At 39.4% G+C, this 22773-nt stretch overlaps 1 protein-coding gene across 7 annotated transcripts in view; it reads left to right on the top strand.

Annotated features, from left to right (window-relative positions):
* The first annotated feature begins 279 nt into the window (after positions 1-279).
* DPY19L4 (dpy-19 like 4) overlaps positions 280-22773 on the top strand; it is a 49128-nt gene continuing 26634 nt past the window's right edge. For 3 of the 7 annotated variants that reach the window (XR_013345090.1, XR_013345089.1, XM_077809994.1), the window contains exons 1-12: positions 742-1911; positions 4254-4361; positions 6202-6326; positions 7948-8038; positions 9094-9215; positions 11490-11635; positions 14327-14450; positions 15224-15358; positions 16777-16908; positions 17003-17101; positions 19399-19472; positions 21558-21716. Coding sequence is in view for 5 of the 7 variants with exons in the window: in XM_077809994.1 (XP_077666120.1) it covers positions 1899-1911; positions 4254-4361; positions 6202-6326; positions 7948-8038; positions 9094-9215; positions 11490-11635; positions 14327-14450; positions 15224-15358; positions 16777-16908; positions 17003-17101; positions 19399-19472; positions 21558-21716 (1328 nt within the window). In the remaining 2 variants the exon portion in view is untranslated. Of the gene's footprint in view, positions 459-739; positions 1912-4253; positions 4362-6201; positions 6327-7947; positions 8039-9093; positions 9216-11489; positions 11636-14326; positions 14451-15223; positions 15359-16776; positions 16909-17002; positions 17102-19398; positions 19473-21557; positions 21717-22773 lie in introns of those variants that run through there. The other 4 variants (XM_077809995.1, XM_077809996.1, XM_077809998.1 and 1 more) reach the window with 4 other exon arrangements.

Genomic DNA, 22773 nt, shown 5'->3' with positions numbered 1-22773 from the left:
TGAATGCATCCCATGAAGTGAGCTGTAGCTCAGGAAAGCTTATGCTCAAATAAATTGGTTAGTCTCTAAGGTGCCACAAGTACTCCTTTTCTTTTTGCGAACACAGACTAACAGGGCTGCTACTCTGAAACCTGGGTGAGCATCACTATGTTCCTGCCCCGCCCCATCATACCGGAAGTGATTTGAGACCCAAATTGCCTCGGTACTTGCACTTGTGTGCTCCGGTCACCTCCCCGCTCCCTGAGACTAGGGTTCCCCCTGAGGCGGGGGCGACACCGGGAGCAGCAGGAAGGGAGGAGCGGCCGCCGCTCCTTGGGTGTTTGAGCCGATCCGCTCCCGGGACCACAGGGAGGAGAGGCCGCGGGGACCGCGGACCAGACGCCCTCGCCCTGGAGAGGGCGGCGGGAGGAGCAGGCGGGAGCCCTTGCGGCTCGGCCGGACGCTGGGGATGGAGGAAGGTGAGAGGCTTCATGGCGTGTGCCCCCGTATCATCCTCCGCCGGGGCGCTAGGCCGGCCATGGCTGTGGGGCCGGGGGGAGGTGCGTGGGGCTGGGGCTCTGCCAGGCGGGCGTTAGGAGCCGCGGGACCTGGGCTGGGGCGGGGGGAATTGGTGCCCGTGACAACGGGGGCTGCTCGTGCGCCGCCCCTGCCTGACGCGGCCGTGAAGTTCCCGGAGCGAGTCCGTTCCGCGGCGGGGGGCGCGGCGGCGGCCTGCGCTCGCTGGGGTGAGGGGTTCCGCGGGCCGTTGGAGGGGAGGGGCGGGGTTGCCCCGGTGATTTGGGTCACAGGTGATTGTGGAAACGGCAGCGGAGCCGGTCGTGTCGCGTTCGATGGCAGGAGCTGGGTGTGATCGGGCGCCCCGGGTTGCTGCTCCGGGCTCGTCTTCGTGTGTTTTGAAACATACGCGTTTAACTAAATATCACAAGGCTTTTAAGTGGCTCCATGAGCCTGCACCCTTGTTTCGTTTTGCACCGATTGGAGGATCTCCTCGTCACCCTGCCTTGTGTGAAGACAAAGCTAAACTTCGCGTTCGTCAAAGTTTGCTGCCTGCAGACCACTTGTTGCTTTACTAATTGCTGATCTGGGCAGCTGTCTTCACTCCTGTGTACTCTGCAGTGGCTTACTGATCACAAATCCACCTACTCCATGCTATTTTCCTTTTACTCTAAACCACACTAGATGAAACAATGGTAATGCTTACAATTATTGGATTTCTACAAGTTCTGTAAATGGGAAATTTCTATAATTGCAAATACTGACTTTATGGAAAAAAAACCTGTGGCACTTTTGGAGCCAGAGAACAGTGATACCATATCCAGATGTTCTTAAATTGGGATGAGTTTTATGTTAGAAACATGGGACTATTCTTGTCAGGATGCTGCCATTTTAAAAACAAAATAAATTTACTACTGTAGTTGAAGGATTACTGTACTTGAAAGACTAGAGAGAAAAATATTTTTTTCAATTTATTTTGTGTTTTGAAATCACTCTGTGTATGGTCAGTTTTCCCTTGTTGCTTATGTAGTTATAATCCTTCTTCTCACCCCCAAAAATAAAAGAACCAGAAAAATCTTGTAAAATCACGGAAGTTGGTAGGGAGTTTTAAGCCTTGTGCTGGCTCCTGAAACTACTGTTGAAATCTAGTCAGTTTCATAACATGAGTTAAGTTGACATTGTCCTCTTGTAAGTTATTTTAGTTTCTACGGAAACACTTCATCGTCCCAATCCTGCAACTGGACCTGGATGGGTGAACCCGTAAAATCTATGGCCCTCCAAGTGAACACGAGCGTCCAACACAGAGATCTAATTGCATATAACTTCATAGTTTTTAGGATAAACCAGAAAACCTTGATGATTTCTGTCTGCTGGTCGTTGCTGTTGCATGAAAGTATCCAAAAATGCATTGTTTTGGTACGTGGTGCTGAATATCCAGAAGTTTTTATACAGTTGTCAAATCTGTAATCTCAGCATTACACATGTAAAAGGATCAAATTATTCTGAACTATAAATGAATTTAACCCAACATCATTTTATAAACAATTAAAGTGAAGCCTTACTTTCTGCACAGGCATATCAGGAAGTTGAACAGAGGAGGTCTTTCACTAAAAGTTGAAGACAATTGTACTGGGAACTTTGGAACACTATGAAGTGGTCATTTAAGATGAGAAGTTGCTAGAGATGAAGGAACTAGAGCAGGGGTTCTCAAACTGGGGGTCGGGACCTCTCGGGGGTCATGAGGTTATGTGGGGGGTAGTGAGCTGTCAGTCTCCACCCCAAACCCTGCTTTGCCTACAGCATTTATAATGGTGTTAAATATATAAAAAAGTATTTTTAATTTATAAGGGGAGTCGCACTTAGAGGCTTGCTATGTGAAAGGGGTCACCAGTACAAAAGTTTGAGAATCTCTGAACTAGAGGCTGTGTCATAAAATCAAAATCCTGGACTTATTTTTAGTTGTCACCTTGCTTGACTTTCATTTCACTTAATTAAAAGGATTTACAGAAGTGGAAACAACATTTCTTTCTTGTTTAAGGGAACTGCAAATCAAACAGAAATAGCATACTTGTATATTTTGTTTATTGATTTTGGTAGCTGTTAAGCAATCCAAAAAACCAATGTCCAGATCATTTTGTGGACTGATGTGTATTTATATCAGAAATGGAAGTTTTAAGTTTGGGGATTTTTCTGTGATTACTGATAAATTCAGAGTTTACTGCAAGCATCTGTTATAATTAAAATTTAGATTGTTTGTTTGCCAAAAATATATATATATGTAGGCACTAGCTACAGTGGTAGCCTACTGATATTGATTTGGTAATGGCTAGTATGACAGAGTAAGGCATCTAAGCTTTCCTGCTAAAATGCACACAAAATATCATTAAACACTTACATGTAGATTTTACTTCTTCATATTGTATAAACATAAATTATGTGTCTGTTCTAATGCACTGAGTTTTTAACATTACTGTCTAACTTTTTTTAATCTCTTTAGAGCAAGGTGGGAACTAACTCCATCTATATTTATTTGGATTTTTATACCATGCTACCATCATCAAATTTAGGCGCGCTAGAGATTTCTTTTGTCAATCATATTCCCAAACCTGTTCCCATTGAAGTAGATGGAAAATTTGCATTGAGTACAAAAAAGACTTGTCAGATTATAGATCTATATATTTTACTGAAAATATAATTTAAAACATTGTGTTTTTAAACCGTATTTCCTAATAGGCCAGACACCAATTTGAACCATCTATTTGTATGTTATATCCTTTTCCTGAACTTTTAGGTCTAATGACTGGAAACTGAAGCTAGACAAACTTAAACTGTAAATAAGTGCAATTTTTTAGCAGTGAAAATAATTAACAGTTGTAAAGGTTTACCATAGGATGTAAAGATTGATGTCTTTAAATTAAGATTGGATGGCTTTTTAGAAGAGATGCTCTAATTGAGCCCCAGTTACTGGATGAAATTCCAAGGCCTATCTTATGCAGTAGGTCAGACTGGATTCATAAAAACGTTCCCTTGTGGTCTTAATATCTATGAATTAGCCTCTTTGCCCTTTAGATTGTAAAATCAGGGTGGGGGCTTAGACTTTATTTTTGGAAAACATTATGGATTCTACGGAAAATAATAATAATGAGAGCAGAAACAGGCCTATAATCTTTCTATGTGCCTTCATTAAATGACTGGCTTTTTTGACTATATGAATTCTTGGTTAAATTAGCATGTATGGGTTTAATCTGAGTAGCTTTGGAAGTTAAAAGGTCATCACTATTCATCTTTATCTTTTAAAATCTTAACTATATAAAAGTAGCAGTAACGGGCAGGTTTTTTAAAAAAGCAATGTGGGCCTGATGCTGATCTAACTTACACTAATATAAATCACAAGTCAATGAAGTTACACCAGTGTAAAAACAGTGTGAGAACAGAATCATGTCTATATCCATTAATTTAGACAACCCGTTTTCTTCATTATATGCCAAAGTAACTATGAAATAAAATAAACTTTCAGTGCGGGATATCACAATCCCCAAAGCAAACTTTAATGAATTCTCGAAAGGATCTCATGATGGATCTCTTGTATGTTAGTTATATATTCAATATAAAGGTAGAAAGTTGATTTAACACATTTTTGTTTAATGGGACTTTTATTGAATATACTATATATGAGGTTGCGTCAGTAACAATAACTGCTGTGTAGATTTCTTAGAAATGATACTATATATTGCAATAACTTCTGGGACTATCTTAAGGGGCAGAAGACCTGCGACAAAGAAAGAAGCAAAATTGCACAGAAACTGACAAAATGGCTCCAGATGAGAGAAACAAAGAAAACCCAAACCTGGGAAGATCGCCAAAATGTAAGCTGCAGCATTTTCTGTTAACTTCTCATTTTTTATTGTTCTTATTAAACTATGTAAATTGTACGGAATTATGTTTCTAGTACAATAATTATAGAATAATTATTTTGAATGAGATTCTTTGGATGGTTAAAAACATACACACATGCCCTACAATCTACTTGTGGTGAAACTTTGTATATCATGAAGCAAAAGGATAGTGCTTGATCGTTTCAATTTTTTGCAATGTGCAAATTGCATTTCTTATTATAGAAAATCTCTGCTTAAAGTTGCACTTTTTTGCCTATTTAAAAACAAAACACTTCATTAAATTTATGTGCGTGTGTATTTGTACACACTTACATCCTTTAATGGAGTCTGGAATTTTCTAGTACAGAGGTAGGCAAACTATGGCCTGCGGGCCACATCTGGCCCACAGGACCGTCCTGGCCAGCCCCTGAGCTCCCAGCTGGGGAGGCAATACCCCCGGCCCCTCCACCGCTGTCCTCCCTCCCTTGCAGCTACTCCACCGCGCAGCTTTTGCTTGCCCACCTCCCAGGCTTTCCAATAAGCCTATCCTGCTGCTCTGAGTGGCATGGTAAGGGTGCAGGGGGAAGGGGAGGTTGGATAAGGGGTGGGAGGTCAGGGGACAGGGGGTGGTTGGATGGGGCAGAGGTTCGGGGGGGGGCGGCAGTCAGAAGACAGGGGGTTGGATAGGGGGTGGGGTCCTGGGGGGTCCTGGGAGGGGGGGACAGGGAATGGGGGGGTTAGGGATGGGGGTCCTGGGAGGGGGCTCTCAGGGGACAAGGAGTGTGGGGGGGGGGGGTTGGATGGGTTGGGGGGCCTGTCAGGGGCCAGGGAGTAGGGGGGGTTGGATGGGGGTGGAGTCCCAGGGGGCAGTTAGGGGTGGGGGGGGTCCCCAAAGGGGGAGGTCAGGGGACAAGGAGTAGGGGGGGTTGGATGGGTTGGGGGTTCTGAAGGGGGTGGGGAGTGGGAGGGGGTGGATAGGGGGCAGGGGCCAGGCTGTTTGGGGAGGCACAGCCTAACCTTCCCTACCCGGCCCTCCATACCGTTTCACAACCCCAATGTAGCCCTCTGGCCAAAAAGTTTGCCCACCACTGTTCTAGTAGCTTATAAATTAGGATGGTTGAATTGATAATTCTGCACCAGGAATAGAAGAACTAAAATAGTTCTAGATTTTTAAGAAATGGAACAACTAAAAGCTTTTATTGTTTTATGTATGGGCAGTTCAATAAGTTTGTTACAGACCCTCAAACATTTTGAACACAAAATAGAGGGAGCTAGAGTTGAAATGGGTGCTGATTGAATTAAAGAAATCTGTAAATTCCATAGTAGCTCTGCCCTATCACTCATGAAGAAGAAAAAGGAAACAGTTATGTTAAAGTATTGGTGGCAATTTTCTTGAGAGCTAATGAATGTTACCTTCTGTTGCCTGTATACATCTATTACTGTGTGTGTAATAAAATCGAAAGTTCAGTCTGGTTTTCTCTAGGATGTATTTCCTTACTAGATTGTTTCAGAAATCATGATCGTTAATATGGGGGTAAATTTTCAGCATGATGTGTAGGTATTTATCTATGAAATCCCCATTCAGCATTAGTGAGGAATGAGGGATAAAATCCCTTTCGAGGAATGCAACTCTGCTATATGGTTTCTTCATGTGTCTTAAAAACGATGAAATATTAGGTTAATTTTAAGGGCCTTAAAAAAACTTGCTGAATTGTAAGTAAACTAGTCATGTGAACTTAAAAAAAAAAAAAAAAAAAAAAGAAAAGTTGGCACATTAACAAAAGTACTATATTTCTCTGGAGTATTTTTGCTTTTTAATATTCTTTTACAGATGTCTTATTTCAACGTTTTGCAAAGCTTTTCTTTGGCTGTGTCGCAGCTATCACTAGTGGGATGATGTATGCTGTGTACCTCTCAACATACCATGAACGGAAATTCTGGTTTTCCAGCAGGCAGGTAAAAAAGTAGAATAGTTCTGAAATAATGTCGTGTTGTATTTTTAATTCTCCCCATTAATCAGGATGTCAGGTTCAAACTTCTTGTTCCTGCTTTCAAATCCCTAAATCATGTAGCCTTTGCTTACATCTGTGACAAGGTCCTTTGTATCCTTTCTGCCAATAATGCCAGTCTTAATTTCCCTCGTCTCCTCCAACATATGTCTTCATGCCATTTTCTGTCCTGCTCTTTATGGTTCAAACACCCTCAGCTCATTCATATCACTCCTGAAAACTAACTTCTGCAGCAGTGCCTACAGTATGCACTATTTAAAAAAAAAAAAAAATCCTAAAATGGAGCCACCCACATGTACATATGCCTAAACTGAGTAACCACATAATGGTGTATGTAATGTATGTCTGTCCTTTCTTCATCCCATTCTAGTGGATGCTGTATTCTCGCTCCATTTAGATTGCAAACTCTGAGAAGAGACCTGTCTTATCTGCTGCTAGACATTAGAAACTTCTTGGGTTCTAATTCCAGAGCTGAACCCCAGCTCACCCTGTGTCTTGAGCATGTTATTCATGTGTTCCTGTTTTCCCATATGTAAAATGGAGATAATGCTTTTTTTACAGACATTTTGGATTCATTAGTAGTTAATATTTACAAAGCACTATACTAATGAGAAGAGCTGTTATACCTTGTGTATATGTTTTAGTATGTAATTATCTAAACAAGCTTTGCTGGTTTCCATCTTGTTTTCTTGTTTTGACAACATCAATACACTAACTAGGTTTTATACTTCTTGTCTTGTTGAGAAAACACTCTTTATGGCCAAAACAACCTAGAAGTTTTAAGAGGTGAGTTATACCCATATGATGCCTTTTACCTGCGTTATGTTGGCAAAAGGTGCTATACTATATAAGATCTGCTCTAGATGTAATAGACCTACAAATATTTGGAAACCGTCATGTTGATTTTTAAGCTATCCCTACAAAGCATTGTACTGACAGCTGGTTGCAACCTCTATATTTAGGTTGCTTAAGGCTTTCTACTATAAGATTCTTGTGACCTCTTTTTTGAGATGCTTTAACACCTATGTTGTTTGGAGCAAGTCTCTAAAATTTTGCTTGAGGAAAGCCCCTGGGTTAGAGAAATGTCTTTTCTTTATCCTGTGAAATTCTGTTCAGGTTTTGCTGAGATCCAAACTGAAAATCACCATTTCTCTTGTGTCACTTGCATTGCTCAGAAAATTTTTGGCAGCATTTCAAAATAATATCTGAATATGAACATTCTAAAAGTAGGCCCATGTCACCGAAGTAGCAACAGTGGACACTGCACTGGGAATTCCTGAGAGCTGCGAGTGCAGCTGTAGTGGTGGGAGGACAGAGCCTGGCCGAGCTTAGTCTGACTGATTTACCATGTGGTTTTAGGCAAGTCGCTTTGGTTCTCAGTGTCAGTTTCAGGATCTGTACATTATAGGTAACAATACATATATGACAGGGGTGCAGTGAAGATTAATGTTTTGAAGATGTGGATTCATATCCATATGCTGTATTACAAAACTAGCCTGTCTGAAAATATGTGGTCTTTTAGAAGAAGAAATTATATATATATATTTAATTATTTTATTTTCTTCTAGGAACTTGAACGAGAAATTACATTTCAGGGTGACAGTGCCATTTATTACTCATTTTATAAAGAACTGCTAAAGGCTCCTTCCTTTGAAAGAGGTATGACAAATGTTGATTCGAGTCCCTTCTACATAGGTTTTTATACCATGCTAATCACCAGAATATCTGAGTTCCTTCCAGTAGTACATTAAGCAACATACAATACATGTGTCATGTATTGTTTGTTTTCTCATCCTCTTCCCAAAGGGAGATGCATGTGCAGTGGAGAGTCTTGCTTTAGTAGTGTTGTTGTCGGAGGAGCGTAGTTGTTGACATTGTTCTTTGTTCTGTAACTTTAAACAATCTTTTAGATTAGTTTACATTTATTTATTAACCTTGAAAAGTCCTTTTTCCCCTTTGAGACAGTCAAGCACTCTAGTAGACTAAGAAATTTGGTTTTAGACTCCTATATAGGTATAAGGGTCAGAATCATTAAGAATCTCATGCTGACTGAACACTTCGAGATCTTTGCCACAAAATAAACTCTTATCTACCCTATGGATTCCTTTGAGCTACCTTAGTTCGCTAATGGTGTTAAATGAAATGAATCTTCATCTGACACTGAACTGTATGTATATAAATTCTGATTCCCATTTGTGAAGTAGCTGCCCTGTCTTCTGGAATTTATGCATGCATGTTTGTTAATAAATATACATGCCGTTTTTTGTTAAAGATGTGGATGATCTTTAATTTCTCAGTGGTTTTTCCCTTTCTGATTTTCATGTTAACCTCAAAATGTGATTAAGAAAATATACACCAAATTCCATTGTTTGGGAAGGATAAATTGCATCCAGTGAACAGTTTTAAAAAATCATGCTGTATACTAGGAACTGAATAGACTATTTAAGCTTTAGGCAATGAACTTGGACTCTAAATTTAAAGGGTAGCTCAACGGATGTTTATAAAGGGAAATAACTTAATGCTGACTTCCTCAAAATAATCAGGGTGAGGTTGCATCTAGCACAATCCTTTCTTCTTCCTTTTAAATTAGGTGTGGATGTATCAGTCGGTAGTCTTAATAGTCTGATCTACTGCTATCCTGCTTTTACACCACTATTACTGTCATTCCTACAAGCAGTATAAGGGATTTTAGAAAAAATCTTTTCTGCCCTCAGGTGTTTATGAGCTGACACACAACAATAAAACTGTATCGCTGAGGACTATAAATGCAGTGCAGCAAATGACATTGTATCCAGAGTTGATTGCCAGTGTTTTATATCAAGCATCTGGTAGCGAAGTATGTGTATCTCTTCTGCTTTGCTTTTATATTTACAATATAATATGAGTATGAAGTTTTGTTTGCTATGTGTGTTGAAAGGATGTGGTCTGAGCATAACACTGGGATCCAGGGTCTCTTGAGCTCTAATCCAGCCTCTGACAGACTCTCTGGGCTTGTCTATGCTAGACTTCTTTACTTAGGGCTTGGCTACACTTGCAAGTTAGAGTGCATTAAAGCAGCCCCAGGTGCTCTAGCTCACTCCCCGTCCACACTGGCAAGGCACGTAGAGTGCTCTGACTGCAAGGCTAGAGCACTCCTGGTACTCCACCTCAGCAAGAAGATTAATGCTTGTTGCGTAGTGGCTGAAACGCCCAGGCGTCAGTGTGAACGAGGTGTTACATTACTGCGCTCTAATCAGCCTCCGGAAACATCCCATAATCCCCTTAAGTCAAGTGGCCACTCTTGTCATTGTTTTGAACTTGCCTAGGAATGCGGATATGCCCTTTGAAAGCTCTGTTTCTGACAGCCGGCTTGCTTTGTCTGTGGAATGCTCTGTGTGTGTGTGAGAGACAGAGGCGGGGAGGAGGGGGAGGTCTGCTGCTGTCTGAACTTACAAGACAGCATGCTGACATGCTTTCAGCCCCCCAAAAACCCACTCTCTCCCCCCACATACAGACAACACACTTCCTGTCACACTCCACCCCACCCCCATTTGAAAAGCGTTGCAGTCAATTGCATGCTGGGATAGCTGCCCATAATGCACTGCTCCCAATGCCACCGCAAGTGCCGCAAACATGGCCATGCCAGTGCGCTTGAAGCTGTCAGTGTGGACAGATTGCAGCACTTTCCCTACTGCGCTCTACGAAGGCTGGTTTAACTCAAAGTGCTCTACATCTGCAAGTGTAGCCATGCCCTTAGTGCTGTTTGTTTTTTACTTTTGTTGCCTGTTTCAAAAGTGTGGGGAGTGTCCACGCTAGCCTTTACATATGTTAACCCCTTGAGTTAATTCACAGTCAATTTGTATGTCTACAGAAGTTTATTGTAGACGTATTCCATGTGACCTTGGGCAAATCACAATTTAGTAAGTCAGGCTTACTTCACAAAGGGAGGATTAAATAATGTTTTGGAAAGGACTTTGAAATCTAAATCTACCCTACTGATTTAAATTTTTTCTTTAGTGAAAGCTAGAAGGCCCTGCACAGCCTAGCCAGCTTCTATTTTGAGCAGGTCTACACTTGAAAGTTTTATCATCATAACTGTTGGTTGGGGGGTGGTTTTTTTTCCATTCAGTAAAACATCTAATTTGATGCAGCTATACTGGTTTAAAAGTGCCTTATACCAACATAGCTTATTTTGGTTCCCAAACTGGAACAAAGTATACTGGTATAAGCATTTTTATACTGATATAACTGCGGCCTGGCCTACAGTACAAATGCTTTGCCAGTATAGCTATACCAGACAAGCCCCCTAGTGTAGACACCGCTTATGCCAGCAGAAGGTGTTTTTCTGTTTGCACAGTAACATCACACCTCCCTGAACGTTTTGTGGACAGAAGCACTCTTCCGTCGACATTGCTGCATCTGCACTGGGGTTTTGCTGGCATAGCTATGTTGGCTAGGGGCTGTGGGTTTTTTTTACACCCCTGACCAAAATAGCTATGTTGACAAAACTTTGTAGTGTAGACTTGGCCTCCCTCTATGCTTTTTGGGGGGGGCATGGGGAGAGGTTAATCAGTATAGGTAAAATGGCAAAATATTTACACTTAGACAAGTCCTTTTTCTCTTTCCACTCCCCTGCTCCTCCCTACTTTGTTCTGCCCAAGCTGCATGACTGTATACTGTCTTCCACTCTCTTGTCTCTTTTTTTCTATATGCTCCCTTGATCTTGGAATCTCATCTGTAACCTCATCTGCCATGCCTTCACTTTATCAAAGTTCCTTCTTTAAACTCCCTCTTTTCAAGAGGCCTATATACTTAAAATCTCACTGCAGTAAGATGTTATCAAACCTGTTCAATGTGAAATCCTCACTATTAATACAAACCCAAAATCATAGCACCAACAAGATGTGTGCTAAACTCTACTGTTAATTCACTCTGTTTTGTACACCTCCTCTCCCCCTGCTCTATCCCAGAGCATTTTATGTTGTATACTTAAAACGTAAGCTCTTATGATAGGGAGCATATCTTATCTATCTGTAAAGTATCTAGCACCCTGTTAGCAGTATATAGTCATAATTTACAGTTTCACCTCGCAGTTGCTGCTATGTCTCTTCACTTTTATTTGTAATTTCAGGAGGTTATCGAGCCAGTGTATTTCTACATTGGTATTGTTTTTGGACTGCAGGGAATTTATATGGCTGCATTGTTTGTAACCAGTTGGGTTATGAGTGGGACTTGGTTGGCAGGAATGCTGACCGTAGCATGGTTCATTATTAACAGGTAAGAAAAACGCCTTTTATGTAATCTAGTTTGTCAGTAAGACATTTTAAAAATATTCATAGAGCTGGTCAGAACATTTTGGTTGAAATATTTTTTTAAATGTTATTTCATTGAAGCTGAAACGTTTTATGGAGATATATCGATTTCAAAGTTTTTCATGGGAAGGTTTTTTGAGGTCCAAGATGGATTCCCTGGTCAAAGAGTAAGAAAGAGCAGGTGTTTCAACAAAATTCCATTTAGCAAAAACATTTGAAAGGTTTTGTTTTTGTTCCAGTGCAGAAGGAAAACAAATTTCAAAACCTTGAAAATTGCCATGAAATGGAAATCTCATGCTCTGGCCATCTCTAACTGTTTTGGTTGTGGTTCTCTTGCCTTGAACTTCATGCCAGTGCATTTGTCTTCAAAGCCTCTTGGCTTTCTGAATCTGCTTTCTGTAGCATGTCAAGGTTCCTCCCCCACTCTGAACTCTAGGGTACAGATGTGGGGACCTGCATGAAAAACCTCCTAAGCTTATCTTTACCAGCTTAGGTCAAAACTTCCCCAAGGTACAAAGTATTCCACCCGTGGTCCTTGGAATGGCCGCTACCACCACCAAACTAATACTGGTTACTGGGGAAGAGCTGTTTGGACGCATCTTTCCCCCCAAAATACTTCCCAAAACCCTGCACCCCACTTCCTGGACAAGGTTTGGTAAAAAGCCTCACCAATTTGCCTAGGTGACTACAGACCCAGACCCTTGGATCTTAAGAACAATGAACAATCCTCCCAACACTTGCACCCCCCCTTTCCTGGGAAATGTTGGATAAAAAGCCTCACCAATTTGCATAGGTGACCACAGACCCAAACCCTTGGATCTGAGAACAATGAAAAAGCATTCAGTTTTTTACAAGAAAACTTTTAATAGAAAATAGAAGTAAATAGAAATAAAGAAATCCCCCCTGTAAAATCAGGATGGTAGATATCTTACAGGGTAATTAGATTCAAAAACATAGAGAACCCCTCTAGGCAAAACCTTAAGTTACAAAAAAGATACACAGACAGAAATAGTTATTCTATTCAGCACAATTCTTTTCTCAGCCATTTAAAGAAATCATAATCTAACACATACCTAGCTACATTACTTACTAAAAGTTCTAAGACTCCATTCCTGGTCTATCCCTGGCCAAGCACAGCATACAGACATCTAGAAGACCCTGTTATCCAAAGTTGTTGTTTAATGGGTCACTTACCTGAAAACTCCCTTCCTGTTATGAACCCCTATAAAAGTATGTTAAAGAGTTTAATCATGTGAACTGGTTCTGAGAATAAACGACTGAGTTTTACTCCTAGCTTTGTCACTGATTTACTGTGCATCTGTGATTTATTATTGGCTCTAAAGCACTTTGAGATTCTTGGAAGGAAAGAGCTATGAAAGTGCAAAGTACTAATGATTTACAGTAGAACCTCGTTTATTCGACTTTCCATTATCCGGCTCTCAGTACCAACCAACCAGCACACACAGGTTCAGAAGTGGGCAATCTCTTCTGTGGCCACTAGATGGCACTCTAGCCACACACTTTCCCATTCTCTGGATTATCTGAATTTTGATTATCCAATCTGGACCCGGTCTTAATTAGATTGGATAAACAGGGTCCTGCTGCATTTAAGTTGAAACTGTTGAAGAGCACCTTCTTTGAGGGAAGGTATAAAGTCATCACTGTTCAGGCTGTGATCAGCAAATAAAAATGATGTTCATTAGGTGGCTGGCTGAAGTACATGAAGTAGAAAAGGAAATAGTAAAGGTGAATAATCCGTATTTTTTCCATGAGCAAGCAAAATTAAACAACTTTGGAAATTGAAAGCAAAAGTAGATACAGCACTCTGAACGGACCACTGTGAGGGTATCTGGAGAAGCAAAAATTAGATGGGGGTAACATTTTTTTTCAAAAGTGCCTAAATGATTTAGAAGCCTAAATCCAATTTTCAAAAGTGATTTAGGCATTTTGAAGCATAAATTTCACTGAAAGTCAGTGAGATGTAAGTTCCTAAGTGGGACTTAGGCACCCATATTATTTAGGCATTTTTGAAAATGTTACCCTGTGACTTGAGTTGTGTCTTAGCTGTTCAGTCACTATTAATAAGAAAATCCTAATGTTTTTCTGGTCGTTGTGCTCCATCAATCAGTAATCTCCATTTTGTCAGTAAAAGTCTCAAAAGTAGGCAGACAATCAACTGGTGCTGGATTGCTGTTTGGTAATGTTGCATGACTCCTGAGACGTCAGGCAGATATGTTTTAAACAGTTGAGAAAGTATTTGTCTAAAAAGTATACTGTGTAATAGTTGTAAAGAATTTATTCCCTCTGTTATAAACCATACTTCATCTTAATGTGAAAGGCAGCTCTTATGGGCCCTGACCTATAACCCTTAGTCATCTGAGCAGTCCTACTGACTACTTGTATACATAAAGTAGTAGAATATTTATAGCTGAATAAAGATTTTAATATCCTCCATTTTGACTATGTTAAACTTATGACTTTTACCAATAGTAAAATAGATTTTTGTTTCTAGTAAACAGTGCAGTGTATTAAAGCACCAGTAACAGGAATGATTTGCTAATAAGATATCTATGATAACCAGAATTGGTTTCCCATAATATTTTTATTCCATAAAGAACTTAATAGTTCTTTTTTGTTCTTCTATGCTTTGTTTTAGGACAGATACAACAAGAATCGACTACTCCATTCCTTTAAGGGAAAACTGGGCATTGCCATATTTTGCATGTCAAGTTGCAGCTCTTACAGGCTATTTAAAAAACAACATAAATTCTTCTGCTGAGGTAAAACACAAGTACTTTCTTAACAAAATGCAATTAGTAGTAATGTGCTCCAACGTAGTTACACCATTGTCACCTTATTGTCTTTCTAGGCAGAAAAAGAAGAGAAAAATTAGTTTGATTTTTTTCAGAGCAGCCATCTGGAGTACACTTGGTACTTTAGTTTCACTGGAAAGTGAATGTTTCCCTGTCCTCTAATGTTACCATGGTGGTTGAGGGGAACAGTATGGGAATCAGCCTTACACTAATGCCACCAACTCTTTCACTTCTGAAATTTGTCAAGAGTTGCGTAGGGGTTTTTTGGTTTTTTGGTTTTTTTGTTTTGTTTTTGTTTTTTGGCTGCATAAGGTTATAGAGAATTTGGTTCTTTCCTCACTGTTCAGGGAGTCGGGAATATGGTGGTAAATATCTATTCCTGTCCCTTGTCTAGGTTGGTGATTTCTTCTGACATGTCTCATATGATTTTGACTGCTTCAAATATGACCTCTTCTCTCCACACTGAATAAAGACTAAACTGGGCAAAAGAAGAATTCAGCTACCTAAAAACTAGTTACTTATAATATTAAGACCCCTTACCATGCCCACCCCCACCATCCAGTGCAAAGAAAATGAAACTCCCTTCTGAGAAAATGATGAACTCTTAGTTTAGTATTTTAATTCTTCAAAGAAATAATTTCCATTTACTAGTGAACTGATTTTTGTTTTAATTATCTCACAATTTTTCTTATGGCAGAAATACATGATGATTAAGTTAATGTTCTTTTATGTTTCCCTAGAGGTTTTGCTACCTTTTGGTGAGTGCTTCAACATATACTTTCATGATGATGTGGGAGTACAGTCACTATCTGCTGTTTGTCCAGGCTGTCTCTCTCGTCCTGCTGGACAGCTTTGCCCTTGTGCAGACAGATAAGGTATTATGACTCTTCAAACTATTGACTGTTTGTTGGAAACTTGAATTAAACAACTACAGTAACTGCAATGTTTTGTTTCCACAAACTCCAAAGGGCATAGATTATGTCTGTTTGTGAGTTAGAGCTAAACTTGGAGTCCAGCTAAAGTGCACATAACACTAGTCATAAGAATAAAGTGGCTTTAAGCTTTTACACTCACCTCTTCTGGGGATCAGGGGTTGGCAGGGCCTGGTCTTCTGGCATAGAGCACTTTGAGGCTTAGGAGGACCTGAGGGCTGCTCTAAGACTCAGTAGCTGTAACTCTTTCCCTCCCCCCACGCCCTTAAAAAGTTGGGGCCTGAACTATAGCCATGAATTAGTGTACAGCCACATCTGCTTTACTCTGTCTGTGTCCTCTTTTTCTTTGTGTGTTGGCAGCAGGGAGGGGAGGTGCCTAGGGGCCTGTCTGCTGGCTTTATGTTACTGAAAACTCACTTTGCACTGAATGATTCTCCCCTATAGTTGGTTAAGCAGCTTTTATGGCTGAATAATGTATGTAAACAGGAGGTTCAGTAGGGGGTAATATTTAAAGTTTGGAGCTACTCTGAAAAATGACGGACTATAAACAAGGATAATTGTTTATTTAGGTTCTTGTACTGTACCCCTCAACATGGTTATCTGTGTCCTTCCAGATTTCAAAACAAAACAAAAGTAAACAACCTCACCCTCCCCAAATACTGAGTGACTTACATTAACAAATTAGCTTCCTTTCCATTCCCCCACAGTGGGGAATAAGTTATGTACACCAACTCTTACATGCTTTAGTCCCAAACTGATGGGGCCATATGGCTGGTCTATTGAAGAAACCACTATATTTTAAAGTGCACATAGTAAATTCTTTCACTGTATATTTGCATATACATAAAGAATTGTAAGTATCAGAATTGCTGGAGTCTGTTTACCCAAAGGTAAGTAATGGTAAGCAAGTTGCAGTACCTACATGTGAACATTCTAAGTAGTGTGACGTGGTAATGTGATATGCAAGTGAAGTGGAAGAAAAAAGTATCTCATAAAACATAGCCTTTTAGTCATGCACTTTTACAAATGTGCTAGGGAGTCACTGAGCGATAATCATGGAACCCCACCAACGCTGCTTTTACATAGCTACCTTTCAGAATAGAACTGTACTTTCTGATATCTCTGGATGGGAGGATGGGTGTTTAGCTAAGGTCTGTCTTCAAGATCAGGTTAGCAGGGCAACACTGTTTACATTTTACACTGTACAAGCAACTTTTGCAATAGACAAGGTGGAACCACTTTTAAAATACTGAATTCTTAGGACTGTGCAGTAAAAAGGTTCACAAGTTTATTTCACTTGTGGTTGTTCCACTGTTTTGTAAACAAGGTATGAACTATAGGTTCTTTGTTTTTCCCAACAGGTGCATGAAGTGTACAAAATCTATCTGTTCTCCCTCTTCCTGGGATATCTCTTACAGTTTGAAAATCCAGCTTTATTAGTATCTCCATTACTAAGCCTTGTAGCAGCTTTAATGCTCTCTAAATGCCTTCAGGTAATTGGGATATCATTTTCTAATTTGGTATGTAGTTTTTTTTGTTTACACTGAACTCCAAATAATACACATTTTTAAATATTTATTTTTGCAGATGAATATGAAAAAGGGCACATTTATTTCAAGGATGCTAAAAATAATGTACTTTTACTTGGTATTTACGATAACAGTGACAATGAATTTCTTACTGAAGGTAAGGTTTACCTTTAGAAAGAGACATTTAATTGGTTGATGCCCTATAGGGAGGGATGCAGTTATGTCTTTATAAAAGTAATCTTAGCAAAAAAAACTTTTCAAATGATGCTTATCCTGTGAAGCTGTTGTTGGACTAGGTTAATGGAAAATGGAAGAATTAAATCTTTAGCCACTTTTGTTTTACAGGGGAAATAGACAACTTAGGGCTGTCAATTATTCAAGTAACTCAAGCAAAACAAATTAACTATATTAAAAAAAAGTCTTGATTAATTGCAGTTTTATCTCATTGTTAATAATAGAATACCAATTTAAATTTATAATAAATATTTGTGGATAATTTTCTACATTTCCAAATATATTGATTTCAGTTACAACACAGAATACCGAGTGTTCAGTGCTCACTTAAAATTATTATTTTTATTACAAATATTTGTACTGTAAAAAAGATAAACAAAATAAATAGTATTTTTCAGTTCACCTCATACAAGCACTGTAGTGCAATCTCTTTATCATGAAAGTGCAACTTACATATGTGTATATACACACACACTGTATATGTATATAGTTCTTAATTAACAGCACTCAAAAATAAAACAATGTAAAACTTCAGAGCAGTGGTGGGCAATCTGTGGCCCGCGGACGGTATGCGGCCCGTTTGGGTAATCCACTGGCGGGCCATGAGACAGTTTGTTTACATTGACCACTGCAGGCACGGCCACCCGCGGTTCGCCGTTTCTGCCCAATGGGAGCTGCAGGTGGCTATGCCTGTAGTGGTCAGTGTAAACAAACTGTCTCGTGGCCCACCAGTGGATTACCCTGACGGGCCGCAGGTTCTCCGCCACTGTTTTAGAACCTACAAATCCACTCAGTCCTACTTCTTGTTCAGCCACTCGCTAAGACAAACAAGTTTGTTTACATTTACAGGAGATAATGCTGCCTGCTTTTTATTTACAATGTCATCTGAAGTGAGAACAGGTGTTCGCATTGCACTATTAAGTGAATTGAAAAATACTGTATCTTTTGTTACCTTTTTTTACAATGTAAGTATTTGTAATCAAAAATAATAAAATAAAGTGAACACTGTACACTTTGTATTCTGTGTTGTAATTGAAATCAATATATTTGGGAATGTAGAAAGATATCCCAAGATATTTATAATAAATTTAAATTGGTATTCTATTGTTTAATAGTGTGATTAAAACTGTGATAATAGTGACTATTTTTTAATCTCTCAATTAATTGCGATTATTTTTTTAATCATTTGACAGCAATAATATAATTGTGAACAAAGTGAAAATATGTAGTTGCCTCATGACTCAAGTATTTTTAACACCTTTTGGGTTGAAACTAAAGCCCCGTCTACTGTGGCATGACTAGAAACAGTCTGTGAATCATATTTCAAATTGTTTAATAAATGTGCTTCAAGCACAATGTCTGTTATGAGTTGGCTGGCCAGTGTGAATGGGGCAAACATTCAGATTTTAAAACAATGTTCTAGCCTAGGGAAAAGAGCCCACAACCAGGAATAGGTGTGAGACATTTTAAGGTAGACATTAATTTTCAGTTTCATCTGGAACTCGGGACGAGAGAATCTGTCTTAATGCCTATTCTAAGCCAAGGCCTTTTAAAGAAAACTTCCTGCACTCGTTCCCTCCCAAATTCTTCTTGGTTGTGTTACTTAAGATAGATCTAAAAAAAAAAAGTCAATACTCACAAGATTTGTGAGAGAACACTCAAACTCCATCCTTTGCTTGCTGCATTAAGCATGGGTCTTATGCTCTTGGAGCCACAGAAAAATTGGCTGATCTTGTAAAATGCATGAGCTGAATTATCTAGCCAGAACAAAGAGAGTTAATAAAAGAGTGTGAATGTTAAGGGATGTAGTTTTATTTGAAGGTCTCTGAAACACCCACAGCTTTTGGCAAAACCAGGGCCCTGTTGACCAGGGGAGTGTCAATTACCATCCTCTTTGGTTTGCTCTGTGCTGGGATTATACCCAGTTTGCAGCTTTCACCCTGCTGGTAGCTGATCTGGTGGAAGCTGGCTGGAAACTCTTCACTCTTCTCTCCATTTGGAGAACCTGAATGAAGTGAAGAGTATACAACCTTCTGGGAAACACTAAACAAAATGTATTTAAGTGAGGTTTTACTGTATTATGAATTTCCTGAACTGATGACAGCTTTGTTTTAACTATATTTTGAGGGTGTGTTATTCCCTGCACTGTTTTGTAATCTGAAGGAAAAGAAGGCTATGTTACAGGTGCTACTTGGTTATCTTCACTTACTTGTTTTTCAGACATTTGTTCCTCATAAAGAAAATGAGCATGTGTTGAAGTTCCTTGAAGTAAAATTTGGATTAAACACAACTAAGTAAGTTTGAGCTATTTATTTACAGCTGTCTAAAATACATATAATTTTGAAATTACTTTGAGAAATACAAGCATTTAAATGCAGACGCTCCTAACGTTTTGTAGGAGAACTTAGAAAATAATTTTTTACTTTTTAAAAAAAAAAAAAAAAAAACTAGAAATTTGGCACATACAGGATGTGCTTGGGGTTTCTGGAATTCTGTAGCACTTCAGTGCCACTTCCTGCAGCAAGGGTAAAAGTTTCTGGTTTGTTTTTTTTAATATTTAAACTCTGCATACGAGAGCCCTGAAAACATCCTACTTCTAGCAATATTTCTAATAATAGTGGGAGGCTAAGCTGATGATGGGAAACCATGAAGCTAAATTCATATAGTCTAGAAAAGGGAAGATTCTGGAGAGAGAGAGAGAGAGAGCGAGAGCATCAGCAATCAGTATTGTTACCTCAAAAGTATTTTTGTAAGTAAACGGAGGGAATTATTGAAAGTTTTGGAAGACTGTAAGACACGGCGCTGTAACCCTTAAGGTGAGAAGAAAATGTTACGGCTGGATATTAACAATGTGTTCTCAACCATAATAATTGGGCAGCACATTAGAGTACCAGAGCCAATGACAAAAGCACCATCACTGCAGATATTCTAGAATACCTTAGGTGAGACATAGATAATGATATTGAAATATGCACTTTGTTGGACTGTGAGAGCTCTTAGCACTTGAGGCCAATGTTTAAAAACTCTATACAGGAAGTGCTACCGTCTCCACTGAAGTGCACTTGCCTCTGTACAAAATGACTTTACAGCATTTCAGGACAGGAAGTAAAGAATATAATTACATACAACTGAAATTTCTGGGGGAATTTTAGGAAGGCAGAATGTAATAAGTTTAGCCAAGATGCAGCGATTAACACCCCTATTTTTCCTGAAAGCTCCAGAAAGGGTCTTTAATGGCTACATTTTGTCAGGCTTTTGGTTTTATCTCAACTAACAGGTGTGTTAGAGATCTGTATATGCGACTTTTTACAGTGATTGGATTATTTCACTTTTAAGACATGGAGTTACTCCCCTTAAATCAGTGATTGAGACAAACTGGATGAGAGTCCTCCTGGATAATTGTGAATCTTCCCTTTAGAATTATGGGAGCTTGATCTGTACTCTCACAATTTCCTGGTCTCTCTTGAGGTTCTCTCAGAAGGCCTGTTAAAATCTCACAATCCATTGCTTCTGGGAACAGCACTGGAAACTGTGGGATAGGTACCAAGATGACAGTGCAGCTAAATTTGTTTAGAACAAAACTAGAGTGGACGTGGGATTGCGGCACAAGAGATGTTAAAGTGACTCATCACTAGTGTCCTCTAATGTGGACACAATGCACTGTTCATCCTAAAACTGGTTCTGTCCAGATAGGTTGATTGAAAATAGTTTGATTTTCTAGAGTAGATGCAAAAAGAAGAAAAGAGGGAGGAGAAGGAAGTCCTGCTAAAGATACAGGAGATGAAGACATGGACAAATTCAGTGCATCATTTACATCACCAGTTTTACATTTCAGTAGAGGTTATTGATTTCTAGCAATACATAAATTAAAGACCGTACTTTCTCAGTTCTCTCGTTAAATTATTTTGTGAGAGGAAGGAAAGATTGTCAAGTGATTAAGACACAGGGCTGGAACTTGGGAATCCCATGTTCTTTTCTTGGCTCTGCTATAAGCTACCTATGTGATCTTCGACAAACTAGCTCAACTTTCAGTTTCCTTCTCTGTGAAATGGGGATAAACACACTTTCTTGCCTCAAAAATAAGTCATTAGGTTTAATTCATTGATATATGTAAAATACTTTGATTCCCCAGATTGAAGTTTTTAGAAGTGGATTTTTCTCTGTATAGAAGTGCTTATAAAATGTTATAACCTGCTCTTTTCAGATCACAGAATGTACATTTCAAGGATGAGCTTATGATTTTTTTTAGAAAGCATGCTTGCAAAACCATTATATATTTGAAAAAAAATTGTTATGGGGAGGAAATATATTAATTTGGATTCATTTGAGAAGATTAGCTAACAAATTTCTTTTTATATGTGATATTTCTAACTTACTAGGAACTTTACAGTGAACTGGCTTCTTTGTCAAGAATCCCTTCAGACACCATCTCAAGACTTTTTTTTGCGACTAACTCAGTCATCTCTATTGCCTTTTTATATTTTAGTATTAATTATCTGCCTTTCTTCTGTAACTCAAGTCATTTTTAGGAGAATTGGGTAAGTGGTTTATTTTTTATCACTTATTTTTTATACAGCTAATTTGAGGATTATTAAATTATATATGAATGGTTAGTTGTTATCTTCTGATAGACCAGGGTTTAAAACTGTATAAAACATTTATGAATTTAACCATAACTTGATAGCAAATATGAGTGGAAGAGAGCTCCATAGATAATTCCCTGATAGCATATTCTTGCTGCCAGAAGAGAGGAGTCCTGGATCCTTCTAAGAGCTCCTTCTGTGTCAGCCTCTGACTAGTGTGTTTCTGGAAGGGAGAAGAGGGTTCCCACCCCCCAGCTGCATAGTCTCCTGGCTGCTGCAAGAGGATTTATGTTTCTCTAGTATTTGTCTCCACCACAACCTCCTGGCTGCCATGAATAAGGTGGAGGAATGGAGAGGATCTCCAATAGTCGGTCTCTTCTCTGTCTTTTTTGGCCCTGATCTCTTATTAAGAGTGCCTGCGTATTCTGCTGCTGAGAGCCAAACAGTAGAATAAAAGTCCTTTCTTGAAATCCTTTGTTTCACTGTGGCCCACAGGATTCTGAGAAGAACCAATGAAACTGACTAGTGGCCTCTTTGAGTTTGTCTTCACTGCACTATGGTGTGTGTGTGTGATTGCAGCACACGTAGGCATACCTGAGCTTGCTTTGATTGAGATAACTCATTAAAAATAGCAGTGAAATCAGGGCAGCTCAGGCAGTTGCGTAGGTTAGCGACCAGAGTACAAGGTCGCCTGGTACACACTCAAGTGTCTACCTTATACCACCGCTTGTGCTGCTGCAGCTACACTGCTATTTTTAGTGAGCTCGCTCAATCAAAGCTAACCCAGGTGTGCTTCCACATGCTGCAGTCAGATCCCCGGAATACAGTGTAAACATACCCTTAGTTTGAATCTGGTTTTGCTTGGTAAAACTGTGACAAGTATAAGAGGCAATGGAACTGTCTGCAGGCTTAGAATGGCACCACTGCATAGGTCCTAATATAGGATGTTATCTTTGAAACCTTAAGTGCTAGAAAAAGACCTTACTTGTTTCTGAAGAGTTTACATTGTGCT

This window comes from Eretmochelys imbricata, chromosome 2 (genome assembly GCF_965152235.1).
Source record: "Eretmochelys imbricata isolate rEreImb1 chromosome 2, rEreImb1.hap1, whole genome shotgun sequence".
NCBI lineage: Eukaryota > Metazoa > Chordata > Testudines > Cheloniidae > Eretmochelys > Eretmochelys imbricata.
Note: the sequence above shows the minus strand (reverse complement) of the source record. Positions and strands in the feature narration are given on the sequence as shown.